The sequence below is a fragment of the Suricata suricatta genome, chromosome 11, assembly GCF_006229205.1.
Source record: "Suricata suricatta isolate VVHF042 chromosome 11, meerkat_22Aug2017_6uvM2_HiC, whole genome shotgun sequence".
Taxonomy (NCBI): Eukaryota; Metazoa; Chordata; class Mammalia; order Carnivora; family Herpestidae; genus Suricata; species Suricata suricatta.
This window is the reverse complement of record NC_043710.1, coordinates 92,530,479-92,556,262: the sequence shown is the minus strand read 5'-3', so window position 1 is coordinate 92,556,262 and position 25,784 is coordinate 92,530,479. Positions and strand designations below refer to the sequence as shown.

The 25,784-nt window shown below is 43.7% G+C and overlaps 1 protein-coding gene across 1 annotated transcript in view; it reads left to right on the top strand.

The window, feature by feature from the left end:
• Nucleotides 1-2,709, top strand: part of TECTA (tectorin alpha) — a 72,949-nt gene extending 70,240 nt beyond the window's left edge. Inside the window, exons 21-23 of the mRNA XM_029957700.1 lie at nt 862-949; nt 1,243-1,359; nt 1,924-2,709. Coding sequence (XP_029813560.1) covers nt 862-949; nt 1,243-1,359; nt 1,924-2,024 — 306 coding nt within the window. The 3' untranslated portion in view covers nt 2,025-2,709. The remainder of the gene's footprint in view (nt 1-861; nt 950-1,242; nt 1,360-1,923) is intronic.
• The last annotated feature ends 23,075 nt before the right edge of the window (nt 2,710-25,784 follow it).

Here is a 25,784-nt window from a genome sequence, read left to right as displayed (position 1 = left end):
ATTTCCTCTTCCTCTCTGTTTCTGCAATGTCAGTCATGGGCATAGAGCACTTAGCCCAGGGTTTCTCAACCTCCGCATTACTGACCTTTGGGACCAAATCATTCATTGTCGTGGGGGCTGTTCTGGGCACTACCGTAGGGTGTTCAGCAGCGCCCCTGGCCTCTGCCCACTAGAGGCAAATAGCACCTCCTCCCCAGCTGCCACACCCCAAAAATTCCCTCCCAGCCTTGCCAGACGTCCCCTAGAGGAGGGGGGAGCAAACTTGGCCCCATTCGAGAACCACCAGACCACAGTCTCAAGGAGCCAGGCCACCTGAACCTGACAGACAGTGACTTCCCTGCCTCTCGTCTAGGTCCACGCCAGCCAGTGGCTCTGGAGAGGCTGCTGGAGGGGCTGATGGAAGGAGGTGACGGGCCAGTCATCTCTCCCATGCCACGCTTACATCCCTGCCAAGTATGGGTGTCCCTAAGATTTTATTGCCCTGGAATCGGCTCCCTAACCTTTAATATTCCAGCTGCATGCTTCCTCGATGTTTGCAGAATCACGCCGTGAATTATGGTCAGAGCTACTTACAGATGCTGCCGCCTCCCTTACTGCCCGATGTGCTACAACAGCCCTCGTTCCTGGGAAGGGAGCATCTTTGAATCTAATTCTTGTGCGAGGAATATATTTAATTCTGCTCAACGTAAAGCCCAGAGTCCCAGTGGGCTCCATGATCAAGAATGCATTCGTTCTAATTAATCCGAGCAGCGATAGTGCTCCAGGCTGGGACCACTGCCTCTTTCGGAGGTAGAGACATGGTGGAGAATAAGTGATCAGCTTAATTGTGTGCAATTTTCCCTCTGGTGCTCTGTCTTTCAGAATTGCCCACAGAATTCCAGGATTGCCACAGATTATACCAAAGAACGTAAAGAGCAGATCATTTCGGTGGGACCTATTAGGAGAAAAAGTATGTATGTCTCCCCAAAACACACGATAAATTATTAAAACAATGGGATGTGAAGGCTTGGACTAAGTCTTGGGTCGTTTCCACTACGATGTGGGTCTGGCGAATGAGGAAGTGGAGGGCGCCAGGTGGAGAAGAGCGGCTCACTTCCGTGGCGGAGGCGCCTCCTTGACTTAAAACGCCCACAACAGCTCTGCGCTTTTCTTCTTCCTCTCCTCTGTTTAAAGTCTCGCCCTGAGATAGGAGTTGAAGGTCTGACCTGTCTGACGTTGATGTGACCAGCTGCTCTTTTTTAGGGCTGGACTGGTGTGAGGACAATGGAGGGTGCGAGCAGATTTGCACGAGCCGGGTAGACGGGCCTCTGTGTAGCTGCGTGACGGGGACCCTTCAGGAGGACGGCAAGAGCTGCCGAGGTAACTGTCACCTCCCGTTTGAGGCAGGTGGCCCGGAGCACGGGGAGCCCTTTGCGCCGAGTAGGAGACATTCATATGCAAAGTCCACTCAGTTAGCAACAGACTTAAATCTCAGATATTAAGATGGAAAGATGGAGAAAGTGCCAAAGAATTGTAGCACCATCTTGGAGACATATATATTTGAACCTTTGGGTCCTGTTCTTTCATCTAAAAGATGAAGGTGATTTTTAAGAAAAATAAGATACCCAACTACATAAGGTCCAACTATTGGCATTAAATCAGGTCACCAAGTCTACCTGGGCTGTGGCTGGGACTGGGATCCAAGATCCAACAAGCAAGATTTCTCACGGGAGCCTGAGCCCGTGGTTTCCCGGGGCTGGCAGGACTCTTGTAGAGGTTAATTCTGCTGCTTTCCTGCCTCGGTCAGCACCATCTGGGTAAAGCAAGTCCTTGGCCATGAAGAAAGGGGGTTCATTTATTTGGTCGAGTACCACAGTGATTTCTGATTCCTGTCAAACAAGTATTTTTCTTCACAGGACTTACTATGTTCCTCTCTGTTCACAGCATCTAATTCTTCCATTGAACTTCAAGTTTGGACGCTGCTTCTCATCATGACCCAGATTTTACTATGGCATTTTGTCTATAAATCAGGCACGACCTCATAATTAACTCAAGGTTGCTATGTAACGTACTGTAATTTACTTCAACTCCCCATAGGATAAAAGGTGTGTGCCCTTCAGTCAAAACCTATTTGAAAGTGTCCAACCATTCTCAAAACGATACCACCTGCCTCACAGTCCAAGTCCTAGAAATGAGTCACATTCCAAGCTCCATTTACAAAGACCACAGCAGGGCCTCTGAAACCCAGTGGTGGAAAAAGCATGTATCTTGCCTAAAATTTCCAAATAGTTGTCACTAGAAACTTTGGTTCACGTGAAACACCAATAAAGGAAAAAAAAAAGTCCTGGTTGGAGAAGTCTGACCGGAAATCTAACCAGAGAAATCTGTCAAGCCAGTGCCATTTCTGGACCCTAGTTTTTCACGGGGAAAGGGCCTGTTGGAACAACATTGGGAAGCAGTGACTGGAAGGTTTGAGTCTCTGTAAGGAATCTTCCTGATGTTTGCAAGTGTCTGATCTGTGATGTGTACGTGCCGCTCGCTTCTGTTTATGATGAGCTCCCCCTTCCCTCCCCCCATGTCCCTCAACCTTGCCATTGACCGCTCGGGAGATTGTTTGCAGACCTGGGGAACCCCATCCCCCATCCCAGACCCTTCTCTCTCACAAATCAACCAAATACTTTTTAATGTGTTTTATGCTTAAATAAACTTTGTGTTCACGTATTCTCATTACTTGGTGACTGAAAGAATTCTTGCTGATACTAAGCTTTGCATGCCAAGTAGCATGCTCTGATTCCACGAATTAGCAGCGGTTGGACCAGTAGATCCTGCTGGCCAGAGCTTTTGTGTGTTTTTGTTATATGGATAAAGCACGTTCTTGGCCATGAAGAAATTCATTTATTTGGTCGAGTACCACAACGATTTCTGATTCCTGTCAACCAGGTGTTTTTCGTGCGGACTTACGGAGCATCAGCGGGACGTTACCAGGCGGTGTGGAGGAGAAACAGGTAGCATCCACTCTTGTATATGGTACACAAACTCGCATTTGCTGTAATTAACTGCAAAATGGGGGGCCTGCTAAATATATCCCTGGGCCGCCTCTCTGTTTGAGGTTAAAAACAAAGTAAAACCCACTTCAAGTTTATTTTGAAGTTGTTTTGGATTGAAGCTGATGGTATTTTTGTATTTTTCTGGGAGCTCTGAAAAGCAGAGCATAAATCCTAGCGTCCTTGACTGTGGGTGTGGATATGATTAGTGCTGTCTTGCATACACCAGGCAACTGTCACTGGGCTGAGGAGGCTGGGGTGTAGACAGTCTGTGCTGGGATGCTTTGACCTCCCAGCCCTCTGGGAGGGTCAACAAATGGAGAAACTGAGGTTATGTGCGTGTTCTGTCTTCACGTGAAAAACCATGTCATTTACACAGTTGAAGGTTTAGGGGTTCGCCGTCAGACAGATCCTGAGTTGAACATAAGAACGTCTTGCTTATTCTGCTTGATTTCCTGAGATGAATCTTACCTAAAAACACACAAGGAAGTGATTTAATCTTTAATAACTTCTCTTTATTGATTTTCTTATCAAAGTCATGAGAAATTTCCAAATTAAAACAATAGTTTGTTGGGTTTGGAGGTTTTTTTTGTTTTGTTTTGTTTCGTTTGTTTAGTTCTTTAAACCTGTTTTGGCTACACTTTTATTCTTGGCCTTTGGGAGATTTTTTTTGGTTTTGTTTTTGTGTTTTTTGGCCTTTGGTTTTCTTCCTTGGTTGACATCTTTAGCTTGTCTCATCATTAGGATAAGCTAGGTCACGGTAGATAATGGAGTATCCCAGGATCTAAGTGGCTTACACACCAGCACTTCTTTCTCGCCTGTGCCAGTGGGCCCATGTCCTCTCTCTCACCTGGGACGGGTTGACGGAGACTTGGTTATTTTTCTTTTTTCCTCAGCAGAAGTTATTGAACAGCTTATCCTCTCCCCATCGAACTGTGGAACCACCTTTACTATATAGAAAGTTTCTGTCTCTGTGGGTCTGTTTATGAGCTCTTGATTCCCTTCCATTGATTTATTTTCCTGTTCTGCATCAGAACCACACTTAAAAATTTTTTGAGATATAATTGGCATGTAACTTATGAGTTTCAGGTGCCCAGCAGAGTTGCTATTTGTATATACTGTGAAACGATCACCACAGGAAGACTCGTTAACATCTGTTACCCTCCGTACTTACCAATACTTTTTCTTACGATGAGAACTTTTAAGATCTCTTCTCTTACTGACTTTGAAATATACAACACAGTATTATGAACTGTAGTCACCATGGTGTCCATTACATGCCCAGGACTTAATTTGTTTGATAACTGGAAATTTGTATATTTTGACCACCTTCACTCATTTTGCCTATTGACCCACCCCTCCCCACCTCTGGGATTTCTGTGTGTCTATGAGCTCTTTTGTCCTTTTCTTTTTAAGAATCCTGGGCGGCCCAGTTGGTTGAATGTCCGATTCTTGATTTCAGCTCAGGTCATGATCTCACAGTTTGTGGGTTGTCGGGCCCTGTGCCGGGGCTTGTGCTGGTGGTGCAGAGCCTGCTTAGGATTCTCTCCCTCTCTCTCTCTGTCCCTCCTCAGATGTATGCATGCGCTCTCTCTCAAAATAAATAAATAAACCTAAAAAAAAGAAGCCCTGTATAAGTGAGATTATGCAATATTGACTCTGATTTATTTCACTTAGCATAATGCCCTCAATGTCTATCCATGTTATTGCAAATGGCAGGATTTCCTTCTTTATTTTGTGGCTAAGTAGTTTGTGTGTGTGTATTACTTGTTCTTTATCCATTTGTCCATTGATGGACTCCAGTTTCTTCCGTATGTTGGCTATTGTGAGTGACGCTGCAATGAACATAGGGATGCGGCTATCTTTCCAAATTAGTCTGTTGTTTCCTTTGCATAAGTACCGGAAGTGGCGATGCTGGGTTGTACGCTAGTTCTGGTATTCGTTTGTTGAGGAGCCGCCATTTTGTTTTCACAGTGGCCACACTGATTTCATTCCCACCTACAGTGCACCAAGGCTCCCTTTTCTCCACATCCTCGCTAACACTTGTTATTTCTTGAGGCTTTATTATCTTTTGATGCTGCAAGCTCAATACAAAGCTTGGGGTTCAGCGAGGCTAGGGGAGGCAGGGCGGAGAATCACAGCCTGGAAAGGACGCCAAATCACTTCTGTTCCTGTTTCATTGTGCAAAGCATGTTGCATGGCTGTCAACTAATTGAGAGCTGGGAAGTAGGAGCTTCCGGTGAGCCTGGAGGACAGAAGACCTGGAAATGCAGGGTGACAGCTGTCATGTCATCTGTGAGTCAGTCATTCCTGTCTGTGTCAAAGGGAATATTTGTACGGAACTAAAACCAAATGGGCCCCTCAGCTGACTGACAGGAAGGCAGAACTGGAAGGTGATCCTGATGCTTCTACTAATTCTCTCCTTGAAACAAACCATTCGACAGGGTAATACCTCCGCTTTCTTCTCTGTAAAAGGAGAATATTAAGCTTCATTTCAAGTATTCTTATGTTAGAAATGACACCATACAAATGTAAATCACACGACAGTATATATTTAGATTAGCTCCAGAACGCCACCTTTCCCTGCCACTCAAAAAGATTTGCCTCAAGGAAGAGGAGTGAAAAAAAGCACTAGCAAAGGTTAAAAAGGAAGTTAATTGGGAATCTTATTAACTTGGTATTTGTCTGATATCAAAAAAAACCAACACCGTGGGGTCTGGCATTTCTGACAATTAGGAATTCTATAATTAGTTTCTTAACCAGTAGTAGATACGTGTGCTCCTCAGCATCCTGGTGGCAAAACTTGAGAGCACTAATTGTTTTACATTGTCTAATATTCTAACTATTTTTAGGACCATTTGACATTTAGTAAGAGCTTGAAATCTACTAAAATTTCTTTCAACCAAAGGAATTAATTATTTAAAGATGACAATCATGTAGGCTTGGGGTAATAAAGAATTACTTATTTACTAATTCTGAATTTAGCCTCTACCCCATCCTGAAGCTCCTAGACTCGCTCCTGGGACGCAGCGATTTCTATGCCCGTATTTCATCGCAGTCTGGCCCTAATGAGGAGACCAGGGCATTTTTCAGTGCCCCGGGCACTGGCAGTGCGGCACGACACAGCGAAAAACAAAATCAAATAGCGCCCTCTAGTGTCTTTTTATTTTTTTGCACAAAACCCAAATGTATATTGAACCGCACCAATCAAAATATGATTTCTCCCCCTGCTCGAAACCTTAGATGCAGAACATTACCAGAATATAGCTTTAGAGAACACATCACATGCCAAGGACATTTTCTGGAGAGCAGTGTGAGATTTATTTTAATGCACACAGCAAGCATCATTCCAGGAAAATACCAGCTTTTGTCATCCCGTGCAAATTTTGCCCTTAATGTCTATTTCTCTAATGCGCTGACAATAATAGCTGTCGGGAAAAATTAAGTATCTCTTTAAAATGTTGAGAAATAAACAATCTGATCAAGAAAAACCCATGAAATATTTAGCGGTCTTTCTCTTCCCCCAGCAGAATGTGAAATACTTTTATATGCGTCTGAGGGACAACAGCAATAAGTCTGGACTGACTAATGGAAGGCTCTGTTTGTGATGGTTTAATTATGTTTGCTGAAATACGATCCCCGTATAAGACAACATCTCCACGGCAGAGGGACGGATCTCTGTGTCTATAGATAGAAATAAAACACAAAAGACTCAATGTTCTGTGAAGAACTTGGCAATCAAATTCTATTTGCTAAGGCAACAAATGAAGGAAGAATGTTCACTGTACATTTTGTTGTTTCTGTTTGCACTAGCCCCTGGGCTCGTTACTGTTTTATCCGCTAGCGTTTACTGCTGATCGCGAAAGGGTTTTGAAACTAAGATATTCTCTCATCAGATGAAATCTCGGTACCTTACGCCCAGGTAGCATCATCCATAACTTTCGGTGCTTTCCTACATATATTTAATATTGTTCAGGGCTAGATCATGCTGCGTTTTGACAGAGGAATCGGAGGAAGAGTGCTAACTCGAAGCTGTGGCACAAATTGTCAGCCTCAAGTACTAACCGAAGAAGGAAACCCACCCACCCACACATGTATTCTCGTGCCTGTGGGTTTATCTCCTCGTTTCCAAAGTATAACGAGACAATGAGAATGATAGCAGCCTTTTATGTCTTGGACGCCTTTTCAGGAACAAAGAAGCCGGACACGGAAGTCTTGAAACCTCCCCCCTAACTTGAATTTCTTCATGGGATAGGTGAGGGCAGAGCATTCCACAGATATTACCCTATCCTGGTTGGGCAGAAATCTATTTTTATCAAAAACAAGAACAGGTGAGCCTGGGTGGCTCCGTTGGTTGAGGGTCTGACGTCGGCTCAGGTCATGATCTCATGGTTGGTGAGTTCAAGCCCTGCGTCGGGCTCTGTGCTGACAGTGTAGACCCTGGAGCCTGCTTCGGATTCTGTGCTCCCTCTCTCTCTCTCTGCACCCCCACCGCCCTGCTTACACACACTCTCTCTCTCAAAAATAAACATTTAAATAAAAAGGAGAACATATTTCTCTACTCAAGCCTTGAAAGTCTTTGCATTGAATCTATCCAGAACTCCTGGAAGTTTTTGATGTAAAGACTGTCTTCGCATAGAAATATGCTGTTAATTGTATGTTAACCAAAGGCAGAAAATGCATGATTCCTAGGATTTTTCTCTTACCTGCCATAACGCTTACTGCGACAGGCTGGCCTGGTGCATGTCTCCATGGACCATTCAAATCAAGGAGTTAAAAGTGGATCTTCAGTCGCCCTCTCCATGCGTCTCTGTATCGATGACAGCAAACTGCTGTTAAGGAAGATATGCATCCACGCCAAGGAGAGAGTCTGCTCTCCTGAAGAGTCCCGACCAGAAAGCAATTTGGCAACTAATTCAACAAGGACAGAACGATTGAACACGTAATGGGAAAGAGCTCGGCATTGTATCAGAATATCCAAGGCATAAAATGAAACAGAGAAGAGCGGAGAGTGTTCTGAATAGTAATTCAAGATTAGCAGAGTCTAGAGATGTTTGGCCACTGTGAGTTTGCTCACAGCTCCCATGTCTTAGCATTCTCAAATCGTACGTTTATCCTAGTCCTCTTTGTAGGCAATTAGTTTCATTAGTTAAGTGGAATCCAAGAACCAAGTCAACAGAGGGAAGAAACTCGTACCCGTGGACCACAGCGAACCATTTACTCAATGATTGTGATCAGTTTAAATGCACGCTATTTAGGCAAATTGTTCTGAAAGCCCAGGCTGCCTAAATCATAGGGAAATATATAAGAAAAAAATTTTTCATTAAAAAATTTTTTAAAATTTTATTTAAATCCAAGTTAGTTAACATATAGTGTAACAATTGTTTCAGGAGTAGAATTTAGTGATTCATCACTTACACAGAGCGCCCAGTCTTCATCCCAATAGGTGCCCTCCTTAATGCCCATCACCCCCGCCCACCTCCCCACCAGCACCCCTCAGTTTGTTCTCTGTATTAAGAGTCTCTTATGGTTTGCCTCCCTGTCTGTTTTTATCTTATTTCCCTTTTCTTTCCCCTCCATTCATCTGTTTTATTTCTTAAATTCCACATATGACTGAAATCATGTTTTATTTATCTTTCTCTGACTTATTTTGCTTAGCATAATACATGCTAGTTCCATCCACATTGTTACAAAAGGCCAGTTTTTATTCTTTTTGATCACCAAGTAATATTCCATTGTACGTATATGCCAAATCTTCCTTATCCATTCGTCAGTCGATATGGAAAGATTTGGGCTCTTTCCATAATTTGGCTATTGTTGATAGCGCTGCCGTAAACATTGGGGTGCGTGTGCCCCTTCGAATGAGCACTTTTGTGTCCTTTGGGTAAATACCTACTAGTGCAATTTCTGGATTGCAGGGTAGCTCTATTCTTAATTTTTGAGGAACCTCCATACTCTTTTCCAGAGCGGCTGCACCAGATTGCATTCCCACCAGCAGTGCAAGAGGGTTCTTCTTTCTCTGCATCCTCGCCAACATCTGTTGTTGCCGGAGTTGTTAATTTTAGCCCAAATATTTTTTATTTTAGGAAAAGCAGTTTCCAACAGTCATTCCATGTGAAGACCTCGTTGTATTTCTAGGCATTATACTCTAGAAACACAGATTCATCAAAGCTCAACTTTCCTGGTAGGCCTCCAAAGAGGCACCCATGACTCAGAGAAACCGAAGGATCTCACAGCTACGTCACCAGTACTCTTTCTGTTTCCTCTACTTTTGTGTTTTCTATATTTTGATGGGAGGATGCAACTATAGAACTTAAAACTGGATGATGATTTTTAAAATTTCATCATAAAATGTCACAAGATGTGCGGGTGTGAATTCTAAGTCTTCTATCAAAAAGTATCATTCTGAGATGCTCAGTTACAGAAACAACAGAAAACAAGAAAATTCCTTCTTTTTCAGGCTAATCTTAGAAGTGAGTTCTTTAAATGCCACCCCGAATTGTGAACTGGAGTCACTGAATACTGGCAAAGTCTTCCTGGGGCTGTTTTATTTGCACAATTGCCAATGAAAGCATTTTCTCCGGTCCCCGCATTATTTATTCCAATCTTATTCTGGAGCTTCCCCTCTCACCAGCAGGGTGTAAATGCACCCAGGTTGGAAAAATGAGACTAGCAGAACCTTCCAGCTTTGTGAAGGCAGGACAGGAAGCGTTTCCATCTGGTGTGCTAACAAAGCACGGGTGAGGGCAGCAGAGAGCACACGGGGCCAGGGCTGGCCTTGACTTCTCCTGGGACCCAGGGGAGCTGGACGGAGTAGATGGCATCAAAAAGCATTTCTTCCCTCTCCAAAAATGTCAGAAAAGGAAACTTCTCTTTTACTAAAACCCCTCCGTCGATTTTATTCAAAGGTAAGGTGAAAATGATCTTGTCTTTCTGAGATACTTAGAAATACTATAAAAAGCAGAATAATGACTCCCTCAGATTTAATTCTGTGAGTAAAAATCGAATGGAGCCCAGAACTGAAAAATGAAATGTAAAGGCAGGATTACCCTGAGGAGGAGAGTTTGAAAGTAATGAGACATTCCTCGTAGACACTAAAATAATGTGAAGAAAAGGACAAAGTGTCTTGATACGGTTACCTTTGGAATAAACGTCACTGATTTTAGAAATCAGAAAAAACGGAACTGATTACCTTGAACATATTTATTAGTAAATGAATATTAAAGCCAATGCATAAGAGACATCAGAAACACCAATAATTTTGCCCTAGGATGGTCTGAAACCATCTCCTTGGCCCAAGTTCCAGTCAACGAGGGCAGCTGAGGCTCCACTAATTTTACAGGACACGGGGCTCAAACCCACGAACCATGAGATCGTGACCTGAGCTGAAGCCAGACACTTAACTGACTGAGCCACCCAGGCGCCTCTCCTTATGATAAATCTTAAACTTTGTGGTACTTACCTCGAAGTTTTTCTTCTCCAAAATGAGTAAATACTTAGCAAACAATCTATTTAATTGTCCTGGAATCAGAAGGCACTAGGAATCTCTTGCACCACTATGGAAAACAGTATAAAATTTCCTCAAAAAACGACAAATAGAAGTACCATACGATTTGGCTGTGCAGCTGTGCTAACAGCTCAGAGCCTGAAGCCTGCTTTAAATTCTGTGTGTGTGTGTGTGTGTGTGTGTGTGTGTGTCTCTGCCCCTCCCCTACTCATGCTGTGTCTCAAAAAAAAAAAAAAGAAAGAAAAAGAAGAAGAGTGAGTGGTGGGCTATTACTCAGCCATTAAAAGAATGAGATTCCGCCATTTGCAACAACATGGATAGACCTAGAGGGTATTGTGCTAAGTGAAATAAGTCAGACAGGAAAAAGGCAAATATCAAGTGATTTCCCTTCTATGCGGAATCTGAGAAACACAACAAAGGGACAAACAGCAACAATGACAACAACAGAGAAAGAGACTCATAAATACAGAGAACAAACTGGTGGTTGCCAAAGGGGACGGGTGGTGGGCAAAACAGGTGAAGGGGGTTAAGAGGTACAAAATGGTAGTTATAAAATAAATAAGTTGTGAGGAGGAAAAGTACAGCATGGGTAATATAGCAAATGATACTGTAATACAGTAACCATAGTGAGCATTTCATAAGGTATAGAATTGTTGAGTCACTATGTTGCACCCCGGAACAAATTTAATATTATATATCAGCTATACTTTGCTTACAAATTTAAAATGTTTAAATCCATTCAATTCCTTTTTTTACATTTCCAGATTCTCTAAAAATTCCATGGCTTCCTCCACCAGCTCATGTAGTTTTGTCACGATTACATCCAAAACCTGAGACACAGAAAAGAAACTTTGACATCTTTCTTTTTTTAAATGTTTTTTGAAACATTTATTCATTTTTGAGAGAGAGATAGAGTGTGAGTGGGGGAGGGGCAGAGAGCGAGGGAGACACAGAATCCGAAGCAGGTTCCAGGCTCTGAGCTGTCAGCACAGAGCCCAACGCAGGGCTCGAACCCATGAGCGGTGAGATCATGACCTGAGTTGAAGTTGGAAGCCTAACTGACCACCCAGGAGCCCCCTGACATTTTTCTTAAGAAAGCAATATGATCCTCTCAAATCAGTCTCAAGAGAAGTGGGACCCAAGACTTTCATTAAACACATGAAACAGAGGACTTGGCAAATCCTAGAGAACAAAGTCCCGTGAGACAATAGGAGGAAAAAACCTTCCCATCCCTAAATATCAGTGTTTGTCTTACTTTGTTGCCGTTGTTGTTCAAGGCAGGATCAATGAACATCATCAAACTTCTCTTGAAAAATAACTTTGAAAACAACAGGTAGGTTGCTCTAGTTTTCTTGTACATTCCTCAAAGCTGTGCCTTGGTGAGAAATGTAAACTTAACCAAACACAAATTCCAGAAATGCTACTGACTTCAAAAGGGGACTGTAGCTGCCGGGGCCATAAAGTTTGACCTCAGTGTTGATTGAGAATCCGGTTCATCCGGATTGAGAGGCTGCCTGTGGATGCCAGAGGTCCCCCCCATGGGGAACCCTCCTTCCTACTTCTCCCTACATCATTAGTCGTTGTTGACTTGGCATGTCAATCCAGGAACTCTGAACCAGGTCGGAACTTAGGAATAGTTTTTAAAAGGAACCCTTGTTGGTTAGCCCTGAAGATTAGAGTTTTGCAGCCAACAGAAGAATTAAGGCTTTGAAAAGAGAGAAGAGAGAGAGAGAGAACACAGTTTCTATTTCCTAGCCATATACTGACCCCATGGTAAGGACTTTTCATCTATGATCTCCTTCAGTCCTCCTAAATGATCCCATGAAATAGCTCTTTCCCCATTTTGTAGATAAAGAACTAACGGTCTAAATAGGTTAAGTAACTTTCCCAAAGTCATTTGATGTGATTTCACAGAAAACTTGATAGAGTTGATAGAATCATTGCAGGGGACCTTGTCTGACATCTCAGTAATGAGCAAAATGCCAAATATGGCATAGTTATGTTATCCAGCATCACTGTTTATTTGCAGAATACAGGCCAATCAAGCACGACTCTCTTGTCACTGAAGGGTTAGCCTATGGGTTATTGCATTAAAAATTTTTCTTAACATTTATTTATTTTTGAGAGACAGAGTGTGAGTGGGGGAGGGGCAGAGAGAGAGAGAGAGAGAGACAGAGACAGACACAGAATCCGAAAGAGGCTCCAGACTCTGAGCTGTCAGCACAGAGACCGACATGGGGCTCAAACCCACAGTGAGATCCTGACCTGAACCGAAGTTGGCCACCCAACCAACTAAGCATTTTAGAAGAATTTAAATAATAATAATCTAATAATTTAATATAACATATTTAAATATAATTTATACTATTTAATATTTATATGTAACTTAATGATAATATAATAAAATTAATTTCACACTGCAATTCCACCAAAGACGAATTACTTTTACTCTGGCATTATAGTTCACTGCACACATTCTAGAGTCAGACAGATTCTGGGTTTGAATCCTGCCTTCACCACTTACTAGCCAGATGTACGTTTGTTCATTCATTCATTCATCAAATATTTACCGCTTGCCTACTTTGTACAAGACAGCAGATCTATGGTGGTAAATGAAAACAGATATAGTCCCTGCCCTCAATGGAGATTATAGTTCAGTGGGACAGAGCAATAATAAACACGTAAATGGGTGAAGATAGAATTTCCGATGAAGAAAATCCTTGAAGAAAACGAATATGTTACAAGAAAATATGGGGGTGGAGCTCTCATTTTGATACAGCGGTCAGGCTAGCCCTTTGAGGTGGCGTCCTTCAGCTGAGATTGAGAAAACAAGATGGAAACAGTAAGGATGAAGGAGGGTATCCAAAGAGACATTTCAGAGAGACACTGGAGGAAGGGCGAGGTCCGAAGACATGAGAGGGGTCTGTTCACAGAGATGACGGTGGGTGGAAAGTTCGAGGCTGGCAGAGCTGGGGTTGGAGTGAAAGGTAGGGGTCTGGTCAGCTGCAAAAAGGCATCTGGATTTTATTTCAGAGGCAAATAGTAAGGCACTAAAGGAGTCTGAGCAGGAGAGTGGTACCATCCAATTTATTTTTTACGAAATATTTTTAGAAGCAGTTTTAGGTATACAGCAGAACTGAATGGAAGGTGCACAGATTTCCCAAACCCCCCCCCCCCGCCCACACACTTGCACAGCCTCCCCACTCTCAACGTGCCTCACCAGAGTGGTTCATTGGTTACAATCCGTGACCCTACGGTAACGCATCACCCAGAATCCACAGATTACATTAGGGCTCGATCTTGGTGCTGTACATCCAATGGGTTTTGACAAGGGGCAGATTTGAAGCATGTTGAATGACATGTACCCACCACTAGAGTGTCATATAGAAAAGCCTCTAATCCTAATAGTCCCCCATGGTCTTTTTATCGCCCCCCTCAACTTACATTTTAAAAATAATTCCAAAGACTGAAGTACCTGGGTGGCTTAGTCAGTTGAGCTCTTGATTTTGGCTTAGGTCACTGTCATGAGCTTGCGTTGGGAGTAGAGCCTGCTTGGGATTCCACCCCCCTCCCTCCCCCTGTGCCCCTCCCTCTCTTAAAAAATTCCAAATACTATATGGAGAATGGATTTGGGGAGAGGAGGAACCAGGACATATAAGAGACTACTGCATTAGTGCAGGGCTGGAGTGTTGGCAAAAGCCCACGGTCCAAGGAGGTGAAAAGAAATGGGTGGCTTTGAGCTCCATTTTAGAGGAACCAGCCATGAAACAAAGTCATATATTGGGTTTGAAGACAAGAGAAAGATAGAAATAAAAACGTTTCTGATTTGTACAGCTGGATGGACGATGATGTCATTTACTGAGATGGAGAAACTCCGTGAGAAATAGTTTCAGGGAGAAATCAAGTGTTGAATTTTGTGCGTGTTGCACGTGAGTTGTCTGTAAGAGATCCAAGTAAAGGTGTCGAGTAGGCAGTAAGATTTATGACAGGAACTCGTCAGACTCGTCTGGGTGGTGACCAAACATATACAGGAATCATATACATTTAGATGGCACTTTAAATTTAAGACAGAATGGAGAGAGACTAGAAAAGCCTCTCAAGGGGCCTGAAAATCTACAGGATCAACATTTAGAGGTTAGGAAGGGAGAGAGAAATTACGAAAGGAAACTAAGGAATAGCCAGGAAACACCAAGGAAAACTCAAGGGGAAGTATGACTGCAGCCAGGAAAGAGAGTGTCTCAAGTGGGACCCAATGGCCAACCATGTCAAGTACAAGAAGAATTTAGGCAAATCATTTAATCTTCTCGAGAACCTACAGATTCTATAAAATAGGGATAACACTATTTTCCCCCATGATTGTTCAGAGTGTTTAGTGAAGAGGCCAATCTAAGTCACTTCACGTGGGGCTTCATATACAGTAAGCACACAGTAGGGTTTTTTCCAATCTTTACCACCGAATGTCATAAATTAACATTGTATGGTGGACATGCCCAAGAGAAGCTGGTAGAGAATTGTGTTTATAAGAATGCCAATAAAACTGGCTTTTACTTACTAGTTCTCTTTCCTTCTGACCTTATCAATTGTTAAAATGGTAGAAGAATCAATGTCGTCTTGTAGTATACAACATTACTTTTCATGGTCAGTGGGAGTGTGTATCATTCATTACCTCAAAACCTGTTTTACTCGCCCACCATTCTCTAATACTGTTCAGCCGCCCTGTAAACTGTATGAGTCATCTTTTCCTCCAGTTAATTTTCACTGCAACCTGAGGAGGGACCAAATCAGTGAAGTTGTTAACATCTCAAAAATACTAGGGCACTTACTGTAAAAGTGCTCACATAGAGATCTCTTAGGGGAATATTCTTCCAAAAGCTGGCTGATGTTTCTGAATGCTGGAGTACGAATTAGAAAGAAAAATGATGGAGACGCCTGAGTGACTCAGTCGGTTGAGGGTCTGACTCATGATTTCAGCTCTGGTCATGATCCCAGGGTCCTGGATCAAGCCCCATGCCGGGCTCTGTGCTGAGCATGAAGCCTGTTTGGGATTCTCTCGCCCTGTGCTTCTCCCCCACATGCATGCACGCTCTCTCTAAAATTAAAAAAAAAAATAAAAAAGGAAAATGATTAAGCATGCAAGCTTTCCAAAAAAGGCATGAGAAATTAAAAACTATTAAAAACAGTGACACACTGATGAAAAGAAAATGAGTAGCTTTCATTTATTAAAAATTATGTAAACACAGTCATGTCAGACCCATTATTATTGTGCTTGGATATTTTTGGCTAAATGTTACCAGCAGGTAGAAATGTGAGATGATAATATGCTCTGAACCAGCATTTAAAAGTAGAAAGTTCTTTTCAAAACAGTGGTCTTCACAAAGCTCTCTTAAGACTAATTGGAATGAGGGGTGCCCGGGTGGATCAATCGGTTAAGCATCCGACTTCAGCTCAGGTCATGATCTCACGGTTCATGGGTTCAAGCCCTGTGTTGGGCTCTGTACTGACAGCTCAGAGCCTGGAGCCTGTCTTCAGATTCTGAGTCTCCCTCTCTCTCTGACCCTCCCCTGCTCATGCTGTCTCTCTCTCTCAAAAAATAAATAAAACATTAAAAAAAAAGACTAGTTGGAATGATAACAATTAGTTTAGCCTGCGAAAATTCAAGCAATGAAAAGTTAAAGATGAATTAAAATTAGTTTTTCTAAGTTCACATAAAGAATCCAAGAGACATGGGGTAGGGACTGCTCCTCTTTGGACACTTAGAAATTTCCCCCAGTTAAAAAATATGCATCTCAAAACCTTCTATGAAGCAATGGAGACCATTTTATATGCAAAAATAACAGATAATTCTCCACAAAGGTAGTTATTAATTTGGTTAAATTTATGTGATGAATATAAAATTTGTGGCTAAATGTCCATCAGAGAGGAAGTGAAATCCCATGATGGACTGTAACACAGATTGGATCTCTGACCCCGATTTCTGATTATCGAAACGGAGGGCACGTATGAGCTGGAGCTTGACGGAGACACTGGTCCCTCCTGTCTGCTCATGTCTGCTCTCAGCCGTGTTCCTCCTCACGCTCTCTTTCCTCCCTTCCTCTCACTGCCTTCCAACAAAATAACCAAAAAGTAGCATTATTTAGAAGTAGCTGAGGGGCACCTGGGTGGCTCAGTAGATTGAGCATCTGACTTACACTCAGGTGATGATCTCGCTGCTTGTGGGTTCGAGCCCCAGGATGGGCTTTGTGCTGACACTGCAGAGCCTGCTTGGGATCCCCCCTCTCCCTCTCTCTCTGCCTCGCCCCTGCTCGTTCTCTCTCTCTCTAAATAAATAAACTTTAAAAAAAGTAGGTGAGAAAAAAAGGATAAGAATATAAAACAGTATGAAAAATTAGATGCTTTTTTTGCGCATGATGAAAGTCTACCTACATGATAAGAGTCACTAATTTGGTTCCAAGTTCCCTGGAAAACAAGGCAAAAGTCGCTAAATTGAGTGTCTATTGTAAAAAAAAAAAATCAAACTGCTTAGAATAACTGGTAAATGAGGCAGAAAAAACAGGTATAGTCATTAAGTCCGACCAATGATTCCCTTCTCCCGTTGAGATCTGCATATCCGCGGGAGGTACATTTTGTCAGCTCTGACAGCCATTTAAACCAAGTATCAAAATAAATTGACCTAAGAACCAGACTGTCAAATTGCTGTGTTCTAGAGAATAGCATAATTCTTCTAGACTAAAAGAAAGAACTTGCTCCTAAGCGCTCTCATCAGAAGAATTAATCCATAAGACAAAATGATAACAATGAGAAGCCACCATTTATTGGAAACACACTCCGTGCGGGGCTCCGTGATCTGCCCTCGACACGCATTATCTCATCAATTACAGCTTCACTCCAGGTACCGGCTCGAATGAAAAGGGCCGTTTCTCTCTTACAGAGCCCCTCAGTGCCAGTCTAAGGCATCGTGCCCAAGCTCAGTTCAGTAAAAGCGGTTCCGCACAGTCTGGGGACACAGCTCTCCAAAGCTGTGGCTTCACTGTTGTCGGAACGCACCGCAGAATTGCGGCGGGTGGGCTGCTTCTAGCAGAATGGCCCGCAGCGTGGGTTAAAAATCCATGTTCCGGGGGCTCTCTTCATACTAACGTTACCAGAATCCTGGAGGGTTTGTCCAGGAGACGGCCTTTTAAACAGGTGCACGGAAGACCCTTAGGCACCTTCAGTTAGAGAAACACTGCCTGTTTCTGGAACAGTAGTCTCTAAATATTTTGACTGCCCAACCGGTGAGACATTTGGGGACAAGCCCCTCCAACTCAGTAGTGGTGTTTGGGTGGACAAATGAGACCTCAGTTCTAGCTTCCTCGTCTGCATATCATAAAGCACACATAAATTTAAAGGATGAGATTTTAAATGGTTGTGATGTGGTAATATTTGAATAGAAGCAAAGTATAGAATAAGCTTCATTAGTTTTGAAAATTTTAGGTAGTCACCCAGGAATTCTAGAATCACCAGGCAAATACCAGCAAATAGCTAAGATCCACTACTGTTAATGTTATTCTTGATTTTGCATATGACTTGTAATTTATTAAAAAGCTTTGAGATTCATGTTTGCAAATAATGCCCAAATATTCACTGAGCACAATTATAAATGCTTAATTAAATATTTTGTTGTGAAATATTATACATATTTAATAATATATATTATATATACACGAGTGAATAAAGATAAATAAAGAGTTATAATGGGGTCCCTGGGCGACTCAGTTGGTTAAGTGTCCGCCCCTTGATTCTGGCTCAGGTCACCATCTTGCAGTTCATGCATCAGGCTCTGCGCTGACAGCCTAAAGCCTGCTTGGGATCTCTCTCCCTCTCTCTCTGCCCTCTTCCTGCTTGCTCTTTATCTCTCAAAATAAAAGTAATAATTAAAAAAAGAGAATTCTAATAAACCAAAGGCTCCTGTACCAACCATGCAGGTCACAAAATGAATACTGCCAATAGTTGGAAAGCTCTTTGCGTCCATCAGTCCTATGCACTTAACCCTCCTCTGCATGTAGCTATTATCCTGTTCATCACTCATTCTTTTTTCCTTATGAGGCACCACCGCGTGGTGGTGGTTTGGATCCCCAAATAACGTAGTACTTCCCTTTTCTTGTGTTCACCCTGTATATAAAATGGATCATACTATATGCACTATACTAACTTGCTTTTTTCACTCAACATCATCATTGTGAGAATAATCCACACTAACAGGTGTCACTCCAGCTCATTCTTACTTCTGCACACTGCTTCCTTAGAGAAATAACCTACAACTTATGTACCATCCATCCTATTATAAAAGGACATTTAAAAAAATGTTTATTTATTTTTAAGAGAGGAAGAGAGACAAAGCACGAATGAGGAAGGGGCAGAGAGAGAGTTATACGGAATCCTAAGCAGACTCCAGGCTCTGCACGGACAGCAGAGAACCTGATGTGGGGCTCGAACTCCCGAACCATGAGATCATCACCTGTGCCAAAGTCGGACCTTAACCAACTGAGCCACCCAGGTGCCCCTTAAAAGGACATTTTAATTGCATTCAGATTTCTACTATTACCATTATGTTATTATTATTACTACTACTACAAAGAGTGCTGCACGGAACTTTTTGTTTCTCAAGGTATATATCCAGGAGTGGATGGGCTGGCCCATAGGGGATGTTCAGTTTTACAACGCGATGCCAACAGTTTCCCTGAGTGATTGTATCCAACTGTTCCCTTAAAGACAATGTGTGAGAGTTGCCATTGATTGGAATCCTCGCCCACACCTGGTTTCGTAAAGCCTTTTTAATTTTTTCCAATCTGTTGAGTGTGAAACAGTATCTTGTGTTTTTAGTTTAAATTTTCTTGATTACTATTAAGGTTAAGTATCTTTACATAAATTTATGACTCAGTTGTGTTTCTTCTTCTCTGCCATCTGTGGCTGTCTTTTGCTCATTTTTCCAATAAATTGTTTTTATTAATTCATAGATTTCATTTATATTCTGGACTATAATCTTTATGATTACATAGGTTGAAAGTATCTTCTCCCAACGTGTGAACTGTTTTTACCCTATATATTTTTGCGAGGACTATACATTCTTAATTTTAATATAATTGATTTACCAATCAATCGTTAGCGGCATCTGTGTGTATTTTCAGAAATCTTTATTTGGGGCGCCTGGGTGGCTTGGGCAGTTAAGCGCCCTATGCTTGATCTTGATCTCACAGTTGGGAGGATGCACTAACAGGGCAGAGCCTGCTTGGGATGCTCTCTCTCCGCCCCTCCCCCCACTCTCAAAATAAATACATAAACTTTAATATAAATCTTTTCTGACCTCAAGTTCATAAAGCTCTTCTAAAAGTTTCAAAATTCCAAGTTTTATATTTAAGTTTTACCTGCTAGGGTTTATTTTTGTGTGAGATTGCGATAAGTTCACTTTTTCTTCCCATTGTGTAACAGCCCGAGCACCGTTGATAGAATTCTCCTGTCTCCATCCATAGGATGCCTCCCGACGCTGACTCCATCCCAGGCCCTCCATCTCGTTCATGTCCCTGAGATGCCCCCCACCTTTGGGACTACATGTTCCAGGCCCCAAGGAGGTTCATGTGTGCCCTGACTGGAATGGGGGAAGGCTTGTTTGGATCTTGCCTACAGCAGCACCCAGAAGGCCCCACTTTAGGTAATGAGCATGGAGTCCCTGGCGCGCAGGTGGTGCCCATTTGGATAAGCACCCTGTGACCTCACCACCACGCGCCTGCTGCGTAAAGCTGGGAATTATGGCCCGGGCAGAGGAGAGCTGCAGGGGAAGGCCGCCTCTCCTCTAGGTCACTGCCCTTCTGACTCCTGACGGTAAGCTACACTGCACCATACGGCAGAGGTTGTATGGGGTTGTTTGGTCTGTTCTTTGGTCTTAAAGTGCCTTTGCGAGTTGGAGGAGACTTTCCTGGCCCTCATCTGCCTCGTAGCAATTGGCGGGTCAGGAAGGAGAGTCAAATGGGAACAAGCACTGGTAGGGGGGCAGTTGCTGGAAAAGCCGCCATTGGGTGGCCATGTGGGGAGGCAGCCAGGTCCCTGGAGTGTTTGAAACCAGCATGTGAGTAGAGGATGCCCCTAGGACACCTGGGGGACTGTTAGTTTCTCCTCAACGGTAGGGGGAAAGGAAATGGAGAAGGGAACTGAACAAGCTCTTCCCAGTGTAGCCCGGCCATTGATCTGTGCGTTGCAAGTCCCCGCATTCTGGGAGTTGTGAGGAGAGCGCTTGGACAGACGAGACGAGTGTTGACTTTAGACCGGGAATGTCCTGCCTCGGAGTTGGTGGAGCTAACCAGCTGCTTTGAGTGGGGATGGGGGCCCAGGAGGGGGTGGCAGCTTGGCCACTGGGACTTGGGGAGCCCTGGGGGAGAGGGGATTGTGCTGGACGGGTCAGGGATGTCAGGGATGGCCTTGGTCACTATTCCACCTGCCTTGTGGTGGAGGTAGTATAATGCAGGCATGGGCGAGAGTTGCTGGTGCTTAGCTAATTTGATTGATTGGATAAATACGGGCATGAAGATCACCTGACCCAAGGAAGGGATGTTTCCTCCCCTCTCTTATGCCGGACCTCTATGGAAGAACTGCACGAAATTGTGCATGAACTGGGGGTGAAAGCTGCCATCTACGCCCAGCATTGTAGAAGCCCAAAGAATTGTTTTCCTCGGGTAGGAAAGACCGAATCTCAGTCAGCTCTGGGGGCACGGTTCAAGACTGAATATCTGTCCTTGCCCCTGTGGCTTCCTGGCCTGTGTTACGGTGGCTGACTTCCGTGGAACCGAAAGAATCCATCATACGGGAAGTAGGTTGGAAGGCAGGGAAAAACAAAGTCCTGCCGACAACAAAATGGTGGAAAGGAAGCCCATCAAGATGTCTTGTAAGCAACTGTGGCGAGATCTAATGTTCTCTGGGGCCCCAAGAGAAAATCTCGACCAACAACCCAGTTCAGTCTTGCAAAGACTGGAAGACCTTGCCCAAAGGAAAACAGTTTTCGCCCTTAAAAGAAGGCTCAAAAAAGCCACGTGTGTCACTGAGTGCGCCGCCTCTAACAGAGGAATTTCAGGGGACAATATCCCCACCCCCTGAGGCTAGGGGCTAAGGCCAACTTTGCACTCTAGTGTGTCCAGTAGGAGGCCACCCGAGGCCCCGTGTGGAATTAACCATTTATTGGTCTCACAGTAGCAAATGAACTGTAATGGAGCCTAGAGACCCGGGAGCTCACCTATCTATGGAGACTACTCAACATTTCAGGGAGAAATAAAGGCTACTGATGGTTATAGGGGACAAGCTATCAGGTCGGACTGAGTAGTCTCTACAGACTGGCGTGCATGACAAGATTACCACCATGAGAGAATTTTAGAAAAGGCAGGGGGGTAATCGGGCTTGTTCAAAGTCCTTCAGTAGTCTGGCTCATTCCATAAAGAGGTCTATTAAGGGGCGCCCAGGTGGCTCAGTTAAGCATCCCACTCTTGGTTTCAGGTCAGGTTATAATCTTGCAGTTTGTAAGTTTGAGGCCCACATTGGGCTCTGTGCTGGTGGTGCGGAGTGTGCTTGGGATTCTTTCTCTCTGAAGTAAACATTAAAAAAAAAAACAAAACCATAATAAACCTTGGTCAAGAAAGGAAGCCAATGGGATTGGGGTGCTAGCCAGAAAGAGGTCTGTCTTAAAGGCACAATGGTAGTAAATCAATGAGGCCCTGGGGGTAATAATATCAGATAAGAGTTGTGAATTGGATGTAAGTTCATATCCAGGAGGCAGGGGCTTGTGGCAATGGCTAAATGGAAGATAAATTCTGGTTATTTGGGGAAGTTGAATAATAACATGTTCTTATAATAGGACACCATTGGAAACGTTGGGTGTATGACCCAGGCTTTGACTGGAATGTCCCGCTTGGGAGAGATTGGCATGGGTTCAGAAATGACCAGGTGGCTTGAAGGAACTAAGGTTGATTTTTCTTTTTCTTTTTCTTTTTTTCTTTTTTTTAATGGAGGCACTGAAGCTCCCTGGGGAAAACCTCACCCTGGCGCCTTGTTTAGAGTTCCCAGGAGCCTTTCTGGGTAAGGAAGGAAGTGCAGGTCCTGACAGGCTCGGGGACCTCCGGATATTGTAGGGAGAGGAAGTCACCCGAATCTATAGGTAGTAAGGCGTGTTTGATGGCAGGTGTCTGGCCTGACTCTCGGCCTTCAAAGGCTGTTAGAGGGGTGCCTGGGTGGCTTAGTCGGTTAGGCCTCCGACTTCGGCTCAGGTCAGATCTCACATTCATGGGTTCGAGCCCCGCATCAGGCTCTGTGCTAACAGCTAGCTCAGAGCCTGGAGCCTGCTTCCCGTTCTGTGTCTCCTTCTCTCTCTGCCCCTCCCCCTCTCATGCTCTCTCTCTGTATTAAAAATAAATAAAACATTAAAAAAATTAAAAAGGCTGTTAGAGACACAATCTAAAGTTTCTTAGATTTAAAAGAACCTGAATCACCTGTCCCTGTTCTTCCTGCCCTTATATGAATAGGCCAAGTGTGTGTTTGTTTTTTTACTTATTTATTGTTTGTTTTTATTGAGGCAGCACGAACGAGGTAAAGGCAGAGAGAGAAAGAGAGGGAGACACAGAATTCAAAGCAAGCATCAGGCTCTGAGCCGTCAGCACAGAGCCTGACACAGGGCCTGAACCCACGAACCGTGAGATCATGCCCTGAACTGGAAGTTGGTCGCTCAACCGACTGAGCCACCCAGGCTTCCCTAAATAGGCCAAGTATGTTAAAACTGAACTTGTTTTTATAAATGACTAGAAATGAAGGTGATTTTAAGAAATTATTTCAGTAACACACTTTTATAGTTAGATCCTAGTGCTGAGTAATTATTGTTGACCCGTAAAACCAGGCTGGATCCTGAATTCTTCTGGTTTCTACACCTATCTGGCTAACTTTTTACCTGACTGCTTGCACACAATAGGTCTGACTTTGAAAGCTCACTGGCAGGACCACCTTCTGGAATGCCCTAATCAAGCTTATAATGAAACGCAGAATAAGGTGCTAAGCCTGTACAGGAGAGTGCCAAAATGGTGGGTCCCCGAAGGATGGGGGCTCAACTTTATACTAAGAAATACCTGGAATGGGACACAAGGCATCCATTCCTCAAATCCTGATCTATGCCCTTTTCAGCAAGAAGTAGCTAAATGAACGTCGTCCCTACTTCTCAAGCATGGTGAACGGTGGAAAGTCAGGGGCGGTACTGGCTAATCTCCTGTTGCTGTTTCTATTGCAGCTGTGGCGTAGGCTGCACGTCCCCTCCCAATATTTGGCTCTAGGGTCGTCACGGAAGGACAGTATGTAAAAGATTGGCCATAAAGATGTCCTGAGTGGAGTGTAGGAATGCTGATAACACTGACCCCATCTTTGGCCCTCCGTCATGTTCATGCCTAGGAGATGACTTCCCTTGGGGTTACGTGTTCCAGGGTTACATGGAGGTTCACATATGCCCTAATCCGAATCAGAGAAGGCTTGTTCTGATCTTCCCTAAGGTGGCACACAGAAGGCTTCACTTTAGTAACTGGTAGACCTGACTGGTGCACAGACCACCATGCCCCTTGCCCCATAAACGCTGGGGATTAAGGTCTGGACTGGGCAGAGAATGGGTACCACATGGGTTGTCCGTCTGCCTGAACCCACCTGTCCATAAGTTACCCAGACTAAAATCCTATAGACGGTATGGAGTAGCTTGCTTTTTACTTCAGTCTTAAAGTGACTTCTCAGGTTGGAGGATCCTTCACTGACTCATCTCCACCTTCTAAAACAGTGGTTCGGTGATGCCTGCTTTCTATGAGCTCTATTTTATCCATTGGCTGATTTCTTTATCCCTGCCCTAAAACCACTTAGTCCTAATAACTATGGCTTTATGACCTTGATACTTAGAAGGACAACTTCTTCTATTCTGTAGGAGCTGAACGCAATTGAGACCTTATGCACTCAAGAGAAACTTTTGCCTTTAAATACACAGATGAATCTAAATCGGCAGGTTTTCCCTAAATGAGTGTTAGTAGTAGAGACACATCAGAGTCACCCACCTGTATAGCTGGGCAGCTGCTCCTAACACCCTGTGTATTAGATTCCTTTCACCTGAGGTCCCTGCGTCCTTCTCCCTAGTTCAGGATGACCTAACTTTGCTTGACTGTCTCTGGAATTTTCATGTCTCTGTGGATTCCCCATATTTATGCTATTACCTTTGGCTTTCCTCTGTGAATCTGTTTCATGTCCATTTCTTAGTCCAGCTCGAAGGATATCTGAGGGGGGCAGGAATTCTCTGACAGTTGGCATCATCAGCAGGACCCTTGAACTTGCTGGACGTCATTCGCCTGACATTGCTGCAACTGAGAGGTCCTTGGGAGGTCAGACCCACAGCCAGAAGAAGGTAACGTTTCTTCCCATGTTAACTTCCCACAGTCTGTCTGAAGAGTCCAATGGAGCAAGAATGGGGAGTCCTTTTTCTCTTTCTACATTTAGAGTAGCAGGAGAAAATATTTGTGGAACTAGTTCCTTGGGCTTAGTGATTCTTTGATTAAATTTGGTTGAGAGCTCTTTGGTTACTGATGCGCCTCCTCCTGGAGATAGATGGTCTTTTTTCCTCTGTCCTGGATTATTTTTCATCTGTTGCTAAGGAGACATCTTGGTAAGCAAAAGCCACAGAATTGGTAGGCATGGGTCAAGCACTTAAATCTGTAAGAGTGTGGGCGCCTGGGTGGCTCAGTCGGTTAAGCATCTGACTTCAGCCCAGGTCATGATCTCACTGTCTGTGGGTTTGAGCCCCGTGTCAGGCTCCATGCTGACAGCTCAGGGCCTGGAGCCTGCTTTGGATCCTGTGTCTCCCCCTCTCTCTCTCTGCCGCTCCCCCACTTGTGCTCAGTCTCTCTCTCTCTCTCTCTCTCTCTCTCTCTCTCTCTCTCTCTCAAAAATGAACGTTAAAAAAAAATTAAAACTAGAAGAGTGCTCATCACCTCAAGACCCCAGTGATAGAGTAAGTTGATCACGAAAGGGGATTGACTCTAGGTCACCTGCCATGGAAAAAACATGCGTGTCATGGGATATGTTGTAAAATAACACTGTCTTCAACACTGTTGCACATCCCAGCTGTGGCTCCGAGAAACCCAAGGCTTAAATAGAGCCGCTAGAACAAGATGACAGAAAAAGATCTATGACCGGAGAGCTTGGCTTTTGACCAGTGAGAATATTCTCTT